Source organism: Bemisia tabaci, chromosome 1, assembly GCF_918797505.1.
Source record: "Bemisia tabaci chromosome 1, PGI_BMITA_v3".
Classification (NCBI taxonomy): domain Eukaryota; kingdom Metazoa; phylum Arthropoda; class Insecta; order Hemiptera; family Aleyrodidae; genus Bemisia; species Bemisia tabaci.
Genome location: NC_092793.1, coordinates 83,053,363 through 83,067,683, shown reverse-complemented (window position 1 = coordinate 83,067,683; position 14,321 = coordinate 83,053,363). Strand labels below are relative to the sequence as shown.

General features: G+C 38.7%; 1 protein-coding gene across 11 annotated transcripts in view; it reads left to right on the top strand.

The window, feature by feature from the left end:
- Set2 (SET domain containing 2) overlaps positions 1 to 14,321 on the top strand; it is a 106,499-nt gene that overhangs the window by 56,200 nt on the left and 35,978 nt on the right. For all 11 annotated transcript variants that reach the window (XM_019061393.2, XM_019061391.2, XM_019061392.2 and 8 more), the window contains 3 exons: positions 8,918 to 9,119; positions 10,713 to 10,952; positions 12,470 to 12,567. In XM_019061393.2, coding sequence (XP_018916938.2) covers positions 8,918 to 9,119; positions 10,713 to 10,952; positions 12,470 to 12,567 — 540 coding nt within the window. The remainder of the gene's footprint in view (positions 1 to 8,917; positions 9,120 to 10,712; positions 10,953 to 12,469; positions 12,568 to 14,321) is intronic.

Genomic DNA, 14,321 nt, shown 5'->3' with positions numbered 1-14,321 from the left:
CGCACCAAAAACAGCCTGTAACTGGAAACCGCGTTTTGATTTAAAGTTTTGTTTTTGATGTACTGCGCAGTCTTTTCTATGCAGGTACCCTGTTTCGGTGTTTTTGGGTGACCTAACCCTTCTAGTGAAGGATGCCGGGTAGATTTTGCGGTACATTTTGGGTTTACACTGTAATATATTTAATTTATAAAAGCGGTTTATAGGCCATTATTATGCCCAACAGTCATTTTGGTGGCAATATGAAGTATAAATCATTTTAATCACGCATGATTAACGCAAAATGAAAGAATATCGATAATGAGTAAAGAAAGGCGTAACTAGCACCTTATAGGCCCTTAAGTTTATAGGCCCGTTTATAGGTCGTTCTTGCACCCATCGATCGAGAGGTCTGACTTAACTCGGAAAAAAAAGGTTTTTCGACCTTGAATCGTTACCTATCTTTATTCTATCGCTACCACAGCATAGTCCAGGGTACGTAGAATCCGAAAAGCAGATGGGCGTAATAACGACCTATACGCCTATGGGCTGTTCTTGGTGCGGTGTCCTCAATTATGACTAGTGAGCTGGAGAAAAGGCCGTTTTTTCCAGTTTCTCGAGTTTGAGACCGTTTTTCGTGTTGATAGTCCAAGCTTAGAGAGAGTATCAAGTATAGAATTCTATCAAATTTTTTGTGTTCTTTCTGAATTCGTTATTGTTTTTGTTGTACTACAAACATTTTTCAAGTTATCAGCAAAGACTTGCCAAAATGTGGGGAAGAAACCCCCAAAAATCGTGAAAGCTGTTCTGAATGGACCATTCAACATGATTTTTCACAATTTTCACTTGTTCCAATCGAAAGTATGCAATGAAGGAGGAGTATCGTTTTGGGCCTTTTCCGGCCCCACCTGGATTTTGCTAAATGTTTCATATTTTCAAAGTACTAGTCTTAGGTAGACTCTGTGCCAAATATTAGACCGAACAGAGCCCATGCAAGGGCGCAGCAGCGCCTCAAACCCAAAATCCTGGAATCGAAAAATAATTATTTTCGTCAACTTTTTCGACTGTTATCACTCTTCCAGCAGATGATTCCTATGTATTTTTTTGCGTACTTTCCGTTTCTAGCCTTTTTAAAGGCCTCCGATAAATTTTAAGGGACCTTATGGCCCATTGTTGCCATTTTTGGCCCATTTTTAGGGTTTTTTTCCATTTAACACATTCAAAACTTAATTTAATCCAAAAACTGTGTACATTTTTGAATAGTACGTAAGTAAAAATTTTTTCCTCCGTTGCCAAATTTCCGAGAAAATTGGTCCCGAAGTGTCAAAAACGGCAAACAATCGATAAATCGCCGCGCCTAAGGTTCAAGAAAGGGGAGTACAACTTTCATATTGTACCAGGTAACAGCTCTTATCCATCCATACAACATATTAAAATATCATAGTTGTACCTGGATTCCCACGATGTGAAAATTGACCGAGATGTCGATTTTAGCGGCCTTTTTATTCTTGAAGGCAGCTCTTTTGAATGTTTTTCGACCTTAGTCACCCTCTATGGGTGTGTACTATATGTATTTTTCAACGTACTTTTCATATCTAGCTATAAAAATGGCTTCCTGTGAATTTTACAAGGCCTAACAGTCCATTAATGCAAATTTGCACCAATTTTTAGGGGTTTTTTCAAGTTTACATGTGTGAAACTTAATTTAATCTAGAAACTGTGTAGAATTTCGGAAAGAACGTAAAAAAAATCCATAAAAATGTGTTTTTGTACCTTTTCCCTACGTTGCCAAATTTTCGAGGAAAATCGTCCTGAAGCGCCAAAAATGCCAAAAATTGGATTAATCATCACGTCGAAGGTTCCAGGAAGTGAATTATGACATTCATGTGGATCGTGCGACACTTTCTCCACGCATTTTCTGTTGTTCGGTACATTTGGCCTGTAGCAAGCATCTTGAGAACCAAGGATTATCTTGAGGTTACAGGAATAAAGAGGTGAACTGGAGTGAAGGATGAAGTAAAAGCACCTTGAGGGCTCGTTTTGTTACGTTCATCTGCGCCATTACATGTTCCTTGCATGGCAATTTTCCATTTTCGATACGTTATTAGTAGTGAAAGAAAACTTGAAATTCACTTCCTGGAACCTTCGACGTGATGATTAATCCAATTTTTGGCATTTTTGGCGCTTCAGGACGATTTTCCTCGAAAATTTGGCAACGTAGGGAAAAGGTACAAAAACACATTTTTATGGATTTTTTTTACGTTCTTTCCGAAATTCTACACAGTTTCTAGATTAAATTAAGTTTCACACATGTAAACTTGAAAAAACCCCTAAAAATTGGTGCAAATTTGCATTAATGGACTGTTAGGCCTTGTAAAATTCACAGGAAGCCATTTTTATAGCTAGATATGAAAAGTACGTTGAAAAATACATATAGTACACACCCATAGAGGGTGACTAAGGTCGAAAAACATTCAAAAGAGCTGCCTTCAAGAATAAAAAGGCCGCTAAAATCGACATCTCGGTCAATTTTCACATCGTGGGAATCCAGGTACAACTATGATATTTTAATATGTTGTATGGATGGATAAGAGCTGTTACCTGGTACAATATGAAAGTTGTACTCCCCTTTCTTGAACCTTAGGCGCGGCGATTTATCGATTGTTTGCCGTTTTTGACACTTCGGGACCAATTTTCTCGGAAATTTGGCAACGGAGGAAAAAATTTTTACTTACGTACTATTCAAAAATGTACACAGTTTTTGGATTAAATTAAGTTTTGAATGTGTTAAATGGAAAAAAACCCTAAAAATGGGCCAAAAATGGCAACAATGGGCCATAAGGTCCCTTAAAATTTATCGGAGGCCTTTAAAAAGGCTAGAAACGGAAAGTACGCAAAAAAATACATAGGAATCATCTGCTGGAAGAGTGATAACAGTCGAAAAAGTTGACGAAAATAATTATTTTTCGATTCCAGGATTTTGGGTTTGAGGCGCTGCTGCGCCCTTGCATGGGCTCTGTTCGGTCTAATATTTGGCACAGAGTCTACCTAAGACTAGTACTTTGAAAATATGAAACATTTAGCAAAATCCAGGTGGGGCCGGAAAAGGCCCAAAACAATACTCCTCCTTACCTGGTTACAGGTATCCCATGAATGATTGGCGAATCTTCGCGGAGAAATAAAAAAATTTTCACATTCAATTCAAAAATGTTTCCATTTAACCCTTAGATGACTGACGGTTTTACCTACACGAATGAATAACCCGGCTGCCCCCCCCCAGCCCCCCTAAACATCCCTCACCTCTCCCCAGTCCCTTCAGATCTAGGAGTCTTTCATTTTAAACACATTTTTATATCTTTTTTCAGGATTAGAGGAAATTAAATTGAAAGAGCATCATTACCCCTATAAGTATACTTGAATTTGAGAAGGAGGGGGCAACCTTGCCCACCCTCCCCCCTCCCCCTTCTTCCGGTAGTCATAAAAGTAGTACTTTCCGATGTGTTTCTTTCAATATTTTGCACTTAGGAGGTTTATTTTTTCATTTCGTGACATTTCGTGAAAACAAAAAAAAAAAAGTCTAAAATGTATTATTGTACTATTACTACTAATAAGTCGCTCTCATGGCGCTTCTGTGCGCTCTGCGACACCCAACCGCCACTGACAGCGATCTTGTCAGAGCACCTTCGGCAGAGCGCATCTCCTCATTTCAAGCCTTATTCCCTCAATCCATGATTTGACAGGGCGTTCTCCACGTTGGTGTTCATAGACGTTATGTATTGTTGTTATTTATGGAATACTTCTACCTTATTTCAAACTTTTCGACAAGTGAGAGCAAATTTACTCACAGTGAATTATGAGATAAACGCGGTACAAAATTTTTCGTGAAATTTCTAATGGTTTTCCTGAGGTTTTGCTGTAATAGTTGTAGCTGAGAAGTCGTCATGGAGGAAATATACTGCCTAAGAACTGTAAAAGCACCATGCGTCATTTTCTTACAACTAAAAGATAACGCCTTTGCATATTCGCCATATCACAAGAAACACCTAAATTTAAGTCGTAAAAACTCTTAGATCGTTAAAATGTAAAAGTAGATAATGAACAATGATTCCATTAGTAAGACGACGGACAATATACATAAGTAGGAAAGATTTTAGGAAAAACAAAACATAAAAACAATTACTGAAGGTCAAGAAAATCAGACTTATTATTTGCTTATTATTATTTTAATTTTAGGTGATTCTTGTAATACGGTGAATATGTTAAGGCGTTACCTTTTAGTTGTAAGAAAATAACGCATGGTGCTTTTACAGTTCTTAGACAGTATATTACCTCCATGACAACTCCTCAGCTACAACTATCACAGCTCTGACAAGATCGCTGTCAGTGGCGGTTGGGTGTCGCAGAGCGCACAGAAGCGCCATGAGAGCGACTTATTAGTAATAATAGTACAATAATACATTTTAGACTTTTCTTTTGTTTTCACGAAATGAAAAAATAAACCTTCTAAGTGCATAATATTGAAAGAAACACATCGGAAAGTACTACTTTTTTGACTACCGGAAGGAGGGGGAGGGGGGAGGGTGGGCAAGGTTGCCCCCTCCTTCTCAAATTCAAGTATACTTATAGGGGTGTTAATGCTCCCTCAATTTAACTTCCTCAAAATCTCGAAAAATGTATAAAAGTGCGTTTATAATGAGAGGCTCCTAGATCTGAGGGGACTGGGGAAAGAGGGGGGAGATCTAGAGGAGGACGGGGGGCAGTTTGTGGGTGGAAGAACAATTTTGGGCCTTGGTAATAGAAGACGAAGTATGAAAATCATAAAATTCTTCAAAAAACATAGAAAAAAGCATCGCAGCTATCAAATAACCATACATTCTCAATACGGGCCTCGCAAGCCCGGGTTAGTCTTTCAAGGGGTAGACATGAAAAAAAAATTGCTGTGCCTTAAAAAAAAAATTTAAACAAAATTTTGTTTCAAGAATAATGTTTTTAAGGATATTTGTAGAGTTATTTGTGAAGGACACACTTTTAGGTCAATTACAGCCGCCGTGGCGCGAAAAATAAAAAGCCGCCGGGCCTGAGAGACCCGGTTAGTCATCTAAGGGTTAACAAAAGCCTATTTTTAACTATGAGCACAATTTTTCCACACCGTAATTTTTGACTTGTTTCATGTACTGATATGTAACTTTAATCTGTTGAATTTTGGTGATGTGGCAAAATTGCGCTGGGGTTGAATGGAGACTAATTAGTCTTGGGAAATGCAGTTTTTTCAGTTTCCTCAAGTTTAGAGCTGTATTTCGTGTTGAAAGTTTAAGCTGAGAAAATGTCCAACCAATGATTTCTAAAGGATTTTGTACGCTCTTTTTGAATCTGCAATTGTTTTCTGTGTAATCAACCGTTTTTTAGTTACAGATGAAAAATTGCCAAAAAAACCCAAAAATCGTTGAAAATGTCCAGAATGACTCATTAAAACTGGGTTTAGACAATTTTCGCCTCATTGAGAAGTACGCAAAAATTACGTGTAAGCACCTTCCGCATTGATGAAGCAAAACTGTTTTGGGCTCGTCATAAAAATAAAACCATTTTTCAGACTGCTGCTTTGGCAGAAAAAAGATGCACAATCGCAAACACATTTTGCCCCAGAATGCACCTACCCTAGGGTATTTATAATATGGGCTCAAATGATTAACCATTACACGGTTTCCATCCTTTATGTGCTCATATATGTTTGAAGTATCTTTAGATAAATGTTCGCTAAGCCTTGTTTGTATTGAGCGTTCTGTCTTTCCCATGTAAAAAGCCGGGCATGAACCACATTTAATTTTGTATACACAGGCTTTATCAATTCTTTCCGGACAAAGTTTCCTATTATTTTCCTCTGTTGCATGTTCACAATTGGTTCTTTTTCTGAATTCTGGGGTGTAACCAAATCTTTTGAAAATATTCCCAATCTTATTACTTGCTCTTATTCTATTGAAATAGGTGATAGGAAGGAATCTCCTTCTTTCTAGGATGGATTTCCTAGGTTGATTTTTGCTGTCATTATTATTTAAAACAGCAATAATTTTATCAGTGATATATTTTAGGAAACCATTACTTATACTTAATTAGTGTATGATCTTAATTTCCTCTCATTGATCATTTTCACACATGGGTATGTTAAATGCTCTGTGCGCTGAACTATGAATTGCCGCATACTTATTTTGTTTGGGATGATTAGAGTCAAATGGAATTAAAAGATTTGTAGTTGTTGGTTTCCTGTAAATCTTGATAGCCATCTCGTTATTGTTTTCTACATGTATCGTAAGATCCAAGAAAGGACACTTTTCAAAATCGGCGTTTTTGCTCCGGGGGGGGGGGGGGGGGGATCATGTCATATTTTGGAGGCTGATAGAGGGTCATCTGAGAGGCCCAAAAATGGTCGGTGTTTTGCCCTAAACGCCGGGGAGCAGGGGGGGGGGGGGGGGGGTCAAAGTCCAAATTTTTTAATGCTTGTACCTTTTGAATGGTACAAGTTACTGCAATTTTCTTTTTTGGATTGGATTTAGCGTAAAAAAAAAAAAAAAAAACTATAACTGGAAGTGGTGGAATTTGAAAATATAATGATTTTTTACCAAGTTATGATAATTTTTCGATGTAAATCCCATTTTTTTTCCAGCCTTTTTTTCGTAATTTTGACCCTGTGCTTTCGCGCATTGTTGTTAGGACCTCAAATCTAATATTTCCTAAAACTAGACACTCTACGGTTTAAAATGAGCCCAAGATCATCCTGGCGAAATGATTTCTAACCGTGCTATAGTCGTTCAAAGTTGGCGCGACGCACCTCATGGGGCTTCTCGCGCGGCAAGCGTCCCGCTGGTGGACTTTTCCAGCACCATAACTGCAGACGAAGGTGGGGAGGGGGGCGCATAAACGCGATACAGGTACTCATTGTAAAGTTATACTTTGTATTTTCCTGTACATAAGCCGATTTAAATCATATGGGTATGAAATAAAGTAAATACCACCAATCAAAGGAACTCACCCGAACTTCAGTAATTGCGGTGTCCTTCATTTTCTTCATTATCTTAATCCTAATCATCACCTTCATCCTAGCTGATGTCCTGGAGCATTTCATCGTTTTTTAGTAGAGGAAGAGACTCATTTTAGAATTCAGCTGGATATCTCAAGACGGTTTCCATGTTGCCCATAAAAACTATACCAAATTAGTGCCGCAACAATTTCATGGATTTGTCGGTTTGAATAACTGAGGAGTTAACCGTATTTCTCTGGCAGTATCTTGAACAATTGAGGAGAGGATACATTGCCATCACTTTTTGTAAGGCAAAAGTGAGTTTTCAATCAGCAAAGGCTCTTACCTACATGAGTTGCGTAAGTACAGAATTTCAGTGCGGAATTCATTATTGATGAAGGGCAAATTAATATTGCGATACATTTCCAAATTTTTTTTTTCCTTTACATACTTGTAGATCTCAGTGATAAATCTACTAATACCTTAAAATAATATTTTTGCACTTTTAAGATTAGTGCGCATACTGTGAACCCTTGCGTTCACGTTGCCTATACTTGGTATATTTTTTATGGGCGACATGAAAACCGTCTTGAGATATCCAGCTGAATTCTAAAATGAGTCTCTTCCTCTACTAAAAAACGATGAAATGCTCCAGGACATCAGCTAGGATGTAGATGATGATTAGGATCAAGACAATGAAGAAAATGAAGGACACAGCAATTACTGAAGTTCGGGTGAGTTCCTTTGATTGGTGGTACTTATTTTATTTCATACCCATATGATTTAAATCAGCCTATGTACAGAAAAATACAATGTACAACATTACAATGAGTACCTGTATCGCGTTTATGCGCCCCCACCCCACCCTCGTCTGCAGTTATGGTGCTGGAAAAGTCCACCAGCGGGACGCTTGCCGCGCGAGAAGCCCCATGAGGTGCGTCGCGCCAACTTTGAACGACTATAGCACGGTTAGAAATCATTTCGCCAGGATGATCTTGGGCTCATTTTAAACCGTAGAGTGTCTAGTTTTAGGAAATAATAGATTGAGGTCCTAACAACAATGCGCGAAAGCACAGGGTCAAAATTACGAAAAAAAGGCTGGAAAAAAATGGGATTTACATCGAAAAATTATCATAACTTGGTAAAAAATCATTATATTTTCAAATTCCACCACTTCCAGTTATAGTTTTTTTTTTTTTTTTTTTACGCTAAATCCAATCCAAAAAAGAAAATTGCAGTAACTTGTACCATTCAAAAGGTACAAGCATTAAAAAATTTGGACTTTGACCCACCCCCCCCCCCCCCTGCTCCCCGGCGTTTAGGGCAAAACACCGACCATTTTTGGGCCTCTCAGATGACCCTCTATCAGCCTCCAAAATATGACATGATCCTCCTCGGGGGGGGGGGGGGGGGAGGGGGGCAAAAACGCCGATTTAGAATAGTGTCATAGACTTATTGATCATACATTCTACAGTAATTTGCAAACTAAGTGGATGGAATTAACATATTCAAAGAAACTGTCGACAATCCTATTTGTCCCTTGGAAAATACAGAATGTATCATCCATGAGGCAATAGTTCTGCAAGAAGGTTCTGTATATTTTTGTAAAAAATATCCAGAACCTTTTTACTATCTCTTAGTGTTTTTTCTAAAAGGAGTTTTGTCTCATCTCTTAGTGTTTTTTCAAAAATGAGTTTTGTCTCTTCAACTGGGGTATTTGTATCCGGGTTTTCAATACGTAAGGAAGGCATTTTTTTGCCCGTTTTCTTCAATTTACTGCTCTGGTGAATTGTGAGCTGCTAATGATACTATATTTCTTGGTAACTGGTATTAAATTTGTTTTTCTATAATCATGATTTTTCATTCATAATCGCCATTATTCTGTCAAACTGGTAAGTGATCCAATGATCCTAATTTTCTTCATTTTAGAAAAGAAGCACAACGGTGTCACTGTGAAACAGCCTTATGTCGTGGCTGGATAGGTCAAGATCCAAACAAAGAATCTCCTGACCCAGTGAACGATTTCGATGAGTCCAAAGATGAAAAACGTCGTGAAAAAAAAGAAAAAGAGCGCCGGCGGAAAGAGGACAAACGGCAGAAAGATTTTAAAGAATTCTTGGACACAGTTGATGTAAGTTGGAAACTTTAACCATCAATTTTTAGTATTGAAAACCTCACTCCATCATATCTTTACAGTAGTCTATACTAGGGTGTTCCGTTTTCAGACAACCATCTCAAAACCTTGCTCTCCGGGCTTTTTCCCATTCCTTTCGGTCCCCGAAAGATAATTCTGAAGTTTCAGCACCATAGCTGAAGTCTACACTTTCCTCAAAAGCGATGAGAATTTTGGAAGCAATTACATTGCTTTAAATGGGGAGAAAATAGGCCGATTCGCGGAACTATGTTTTCCGGCTGTAAAATGCGCCGAAATGATTTTCATCCCTTCAGAACTATTTTCGACCATTTACACTGTTGCCAAAATCATGTTCTGCACTTGAGTGATTTTGGCAATAGTGTAAATGGTCGAAAACAGTTCTGAAGGGATGAAAATAACTCTTGTACATTATTTTATTACACTTTATGAGATACATTAGCCTCCTCAGCTTCGGAGGACCTGTCTTGAGGTTGATTATAAACTGTCAAATGCGATCACTTTGCTTCGCCCAGCGCCTCAAAATTAACTGCGCCGTGACCCACCCTGCCCCCATCTCTGGGTCAAAAGTGGAATTTTCTCGTTCAAAATAGGCCTCTGGATGACTTCTCAAGAGATGGTCAGGTTTGAAATTATTTCGGCGCATTTTACAGCCGGAAAACATAGTTCCGCGAATCGGCCTATTTTCTCCCCATTTAAAGCAATGTAATTGCTTCCAAAATTCTCATCGCTTTTGAGGAAAGTGTAGACTTAAGCTATGGTGCTGAAACTTCAGAATTATCTTTTGGGGACCGAAAGGAATGGGAAAAAGCCGGGGAGCAAGGTTTTGAGATGGTTGTCCGAAAACGGAACACCCTAGTGTATGCCTCAATTTTTATTGTCAATTAAACCTTTAAACAGGCTCTGAAGCCTAACCTGTAAGTGAGATGTTTTTTGTTTGTTTGTTTTTCTTTTGTTAAACCAAAACTTTTTGAAGTTGCAAGTTTTCCCTAGTAGCTTAATAGTTTCCCACTCAAAGTTACCCAACTTATTTGATGTTTAAATGATATAGTTCGAAAATTTTGTTCAAAATAAAAACGTTAATTCTCCTAAAGAAAAACAGCATAATTTTAAAGCAGTTTCTCACTCTGAGGAGAAGAACACAGTATATTGGGTGTCCCAGAATCCAGAAGTGTATTCATGAATAACCGTTTCAGCAGCATCTCAGTGATAAGAAACGAGAGTATGGCAAATCAGCACTCTTTGGATTTGTTGAGGTTAACAAATTGGATATTGTCACCTCCCAGCCAAAGTATCACAAGTGCCAACTGTGCTGAGCACTATATTTACAAACTTTTCAAACTTTTTCAATTATTTTAGGGAGTAAGTAAGGGAGTAACTAACAAGGGAGCCTTACATTCATGCCTCCTCAAAATCGATCGGCGCACACTGTGGTGTTCGACCGGAAAAGCTGGCCAAAACTATTTATGACCAGATATCGCTGAGTTTTAAGAATTTTTCCTACCAGTACTTCTTTTTTAAGTCAAGATTTAAACTGTCCTGCCATCACTGATGTTTGATTTTCTGTTGCAGCCTGAGGAAGAAATTGAGAAACTATGTTCAACAGGGTTGAGAAGTCGTGCTGATACCTTAACTCTTTGTAGACACTTGCTTCGAGTTGAAGATTTGCCACTGAGGTTAAAACTGCTACAGGTACTTCGGTCTGCCGAACAACCTGTGCGTCGACTGTTCCTAGATTACCATGGTCTAAGACTTCTCTGGACGTGGATGAATGACAACTCATTGTGTAGCGACTCAAATTTTCAACTGGAGGTAAGAAGCATCACTTTCAACTTATTGATTAAACTCCTTTTTCATCCGTCTTTTCCAATTTTATGTTAGAGTCAAGGAAAAATCTTGTATCAACTTGAATTAAATTAAAATCTCTTGTTATCCACAAAATTAGGTATGTACCATCATTGAGTGCCTTGTTGTACAGACTGCTGAATGGACTACATTTTGCAATTCGGAACTATAATTTCTGGTTTAGTTTAGAAACAATTTATGTATCATAAGGTTTCCCATGTACAGGAGTGTTTTTATGGATGAGCCAGAAATGAAAAATAAATAAATAATTGCAAGTCCAAATCTCCTTCTGAGTGTACTACAAAGTTAGCAGGTGCAGAAAAATGATCTTATCACAGCGAAACTCACAGTTTTGCAGGTTTCTGTCAGTTTGGTCTTCTGTGCCGTATTATGATATTGTTGAATCCATCCAATAAATCTATCAGTGCCTACTCCTGTCATCTGTTTAAACGGTAAAATCTCACCTAAGTGTTACATATATCACTTACGATCATAAATAATTTAAAAAACAATTTTGGATGTTGTTGAGAAATGAGAGACCTGTTCAACCAGCTGCTTCACTCAAATATGGCAAGCTGTAGCACAGGAGCAGAATTTTGAAACAAGGCTGGAACCAGACTCCTAATAATTTATTCATCACTGAAATTGACCCTTTTTACACAAAATGAGGAACTCTGAAGAGATAAAGAACCCCGCACAGATCATGGGATCAGTGGCTCTCGATGAAAGTCAATGAAACTTTATTAGATTGATATAAAGTTCATAATTAAGGGAAATCCAAGAAATTAGCTCAATTTTGCGTTTAGAAACCGAGACATTCGCAATTGAATCCGGACTATTTTCTATCATGCCGCAGCATGGCGGAAAAATTCCGAGTCCCCTCTCCTCTCGTGGTTCGGCGTTCTCGATCAAACCTCACGTCACTCACGTGAAGATAGTTGCTTATGCGCTCGGCCGGTGTGAATGCCATACCCCCTCCCTCTCCCCGCATCTGTCAACTCTGTTTCAGCAACTACATTTCAGATTTAACTGACCGGCAGCGCCGGCACGGAAGAGGTGCGAGAAGCAGGGAACTCCATATCGCAGAGCTCGAACGGAGCATCCAAATGAAAGGAGTGAGTGTAAACAATGCGACATCGTAGTTACCTGGTGGGGAGAGGGGGTTTCCTGGCCGAAGTGCTCAAGCAAGGTAAGGCGACACGGAGAATTTACCTTCGCCGCACAGAAAATAGTACGGGTTCAATCCCGAATATCTCGGCCTCTACTCGCAAAAGTGAGCTAATTTTTTGGCTTTCCCTTAATTATGAACTTTATATCAATCTATTAAAGTTTCATCGACTTTCATCGAGAGCCGCTGACCCCATGCTCTGTGCGGGATTCTTTTTCTTGCTCACACATATCCAATGTATCTCTGATGTTTATTTTTCTTATTACATGCGTTGGAAATACTGAGCACAAATCTTCTCTTGCTCTGTTGATTTCAGGTCCTGGAAACTCTAGAAAAATTGCCTATCTCAAACAAAACAATTGTTCAAGATTCCAAAGTTATGTCTGTTGTTGAAAAATGGTCATCAAGTGAGAGGTAATCAATTTGCTTAAATTAATTAATTCTTAAAATAACTTTTTCCATTTTTTCTACCAGTCCAGGAATTATTTGACAAATTCGGCCAGTTAAGGGAAAAATTAATAACAAGCTGATTTTTGGCATAGTGAGTCCTAATGACCCCCTGAGTACCCCCAAAAAAGTCCCCATCGATAGCGTGACAGCTTTGAGTTTGGGGGGGGGGGGGGGGTAAGTGCCCCAAAATCGATTTTTTGGTCATAACATGAAAACGGTTGCTTGTATCACTACCTATAAAACATAACATCGTAATAAAGAGTACTTATGAGGAGGGGGTGGTGTTCGGCCTTGTTTCCCAAAACTGATCATGCAGACTTGAAGTTCTGCTCTATAAAAATGATTCAGATTTAAAATACAGGCCAAGTGGAAAAATAAATTGAGGGAGGGGGAGGGGGTGAGCATTTGAATAGTGAAGCGCCCCCCCCCCTCCCCTTTAATGCCCCCCGCCGAAATATGAGTAAGACGAGAAAAGTAACGAGTACAGATTATGAATGAAGGAAATCATGGGGTATAATCTTGATAGTAAATATTTTCTTTCCCCCTCATCTCGACTCTCCTCCCCCCCCCCCGAATACCCCCCCCCCTTCTGTAAGTCGTAATGATGTTCCTCTCTTCTTTGGAGTCTATTGGTCAGAGGATGGGCCCCTTCAGACTGGCAATTTCGGCTGGCTGTCGGACGTTGATGGTCATCTCACGTGGGATAGCTGACTAATACTCCATGCAACTGGTCGACTTCCTTCATTAGTCCCCAGAGTTGTGAAATGAAATTTCACCAGAAAGTTTCCCATGAAATCTCATTTTGGCCAGAAAGTTTCACAATTAGCGAAATATTCCTATTTTAATAGAAAAAATGTATTTAAACCTTTGAAATTACTGTCAGAGCTCTTCTGAGTCATATTTTACCTTACACATACTCATTCGGAGGCTTTCACTCATTGCGAATCTCTTTTTTTTACAGTTTCAGCCCAGGCAGGACTGTTGGGAGTACCTAACCTAAAAATTGAAAATATCTGTTGTGATAATTGTGTTGGTGTTTAATTGTTTACAATCATTCAAAAGCAAAAGGTGTTCAAAGTTACCCTAATTTAGGGAGTAATTTTGAACACCTCTCTTTTTTTTAAAAGATAGGGTGTGGCAAGAGCCCCCCTAAATTTTTGACGTAAGGTTATTTGCTTAAAAAAAAAAAAAAAAAAAAAAGAAGCAAGTCCTCGTATTGTTTGTCAACTATTTTTTTCTCAAATCCTTCAAATAATAGTGAAAAAAACCAATACCAACCCACTCAAGTGAGTCATTGTCATTGGATATCTTTTTGGAATCCACCTCTCTTCCCTACCGGACATCTGCCCTCACTCGGCCGCAGCCAGAAAAATGAACTGAATTTGAACTTCCCGCCACAAAGTGCAGTAGGGTCTCAAAATTCATCCATGGGATCCAAACGCGATCACAGGAACGAGTAATGACTGACCTGTGTGGATTGGTCTTAATGCGTGAAAGGAACCTCCAGAACAGTTCAAAGTTACTTGAATCAAAGTGCGTAATTGCATTTGTCTGGCCATTGTTTTACTGTCATCAAACAGTTCAAATTAATGACAAAATACAATAGTGAATTAAAATTGAATGTGATACAAAGGGAAGGGGGCAAGGAACACGAATTACATGTATATGATTGTTCACTATTTTCAGCTGTTTCACACGTCTCTGGATGTAACATAGAA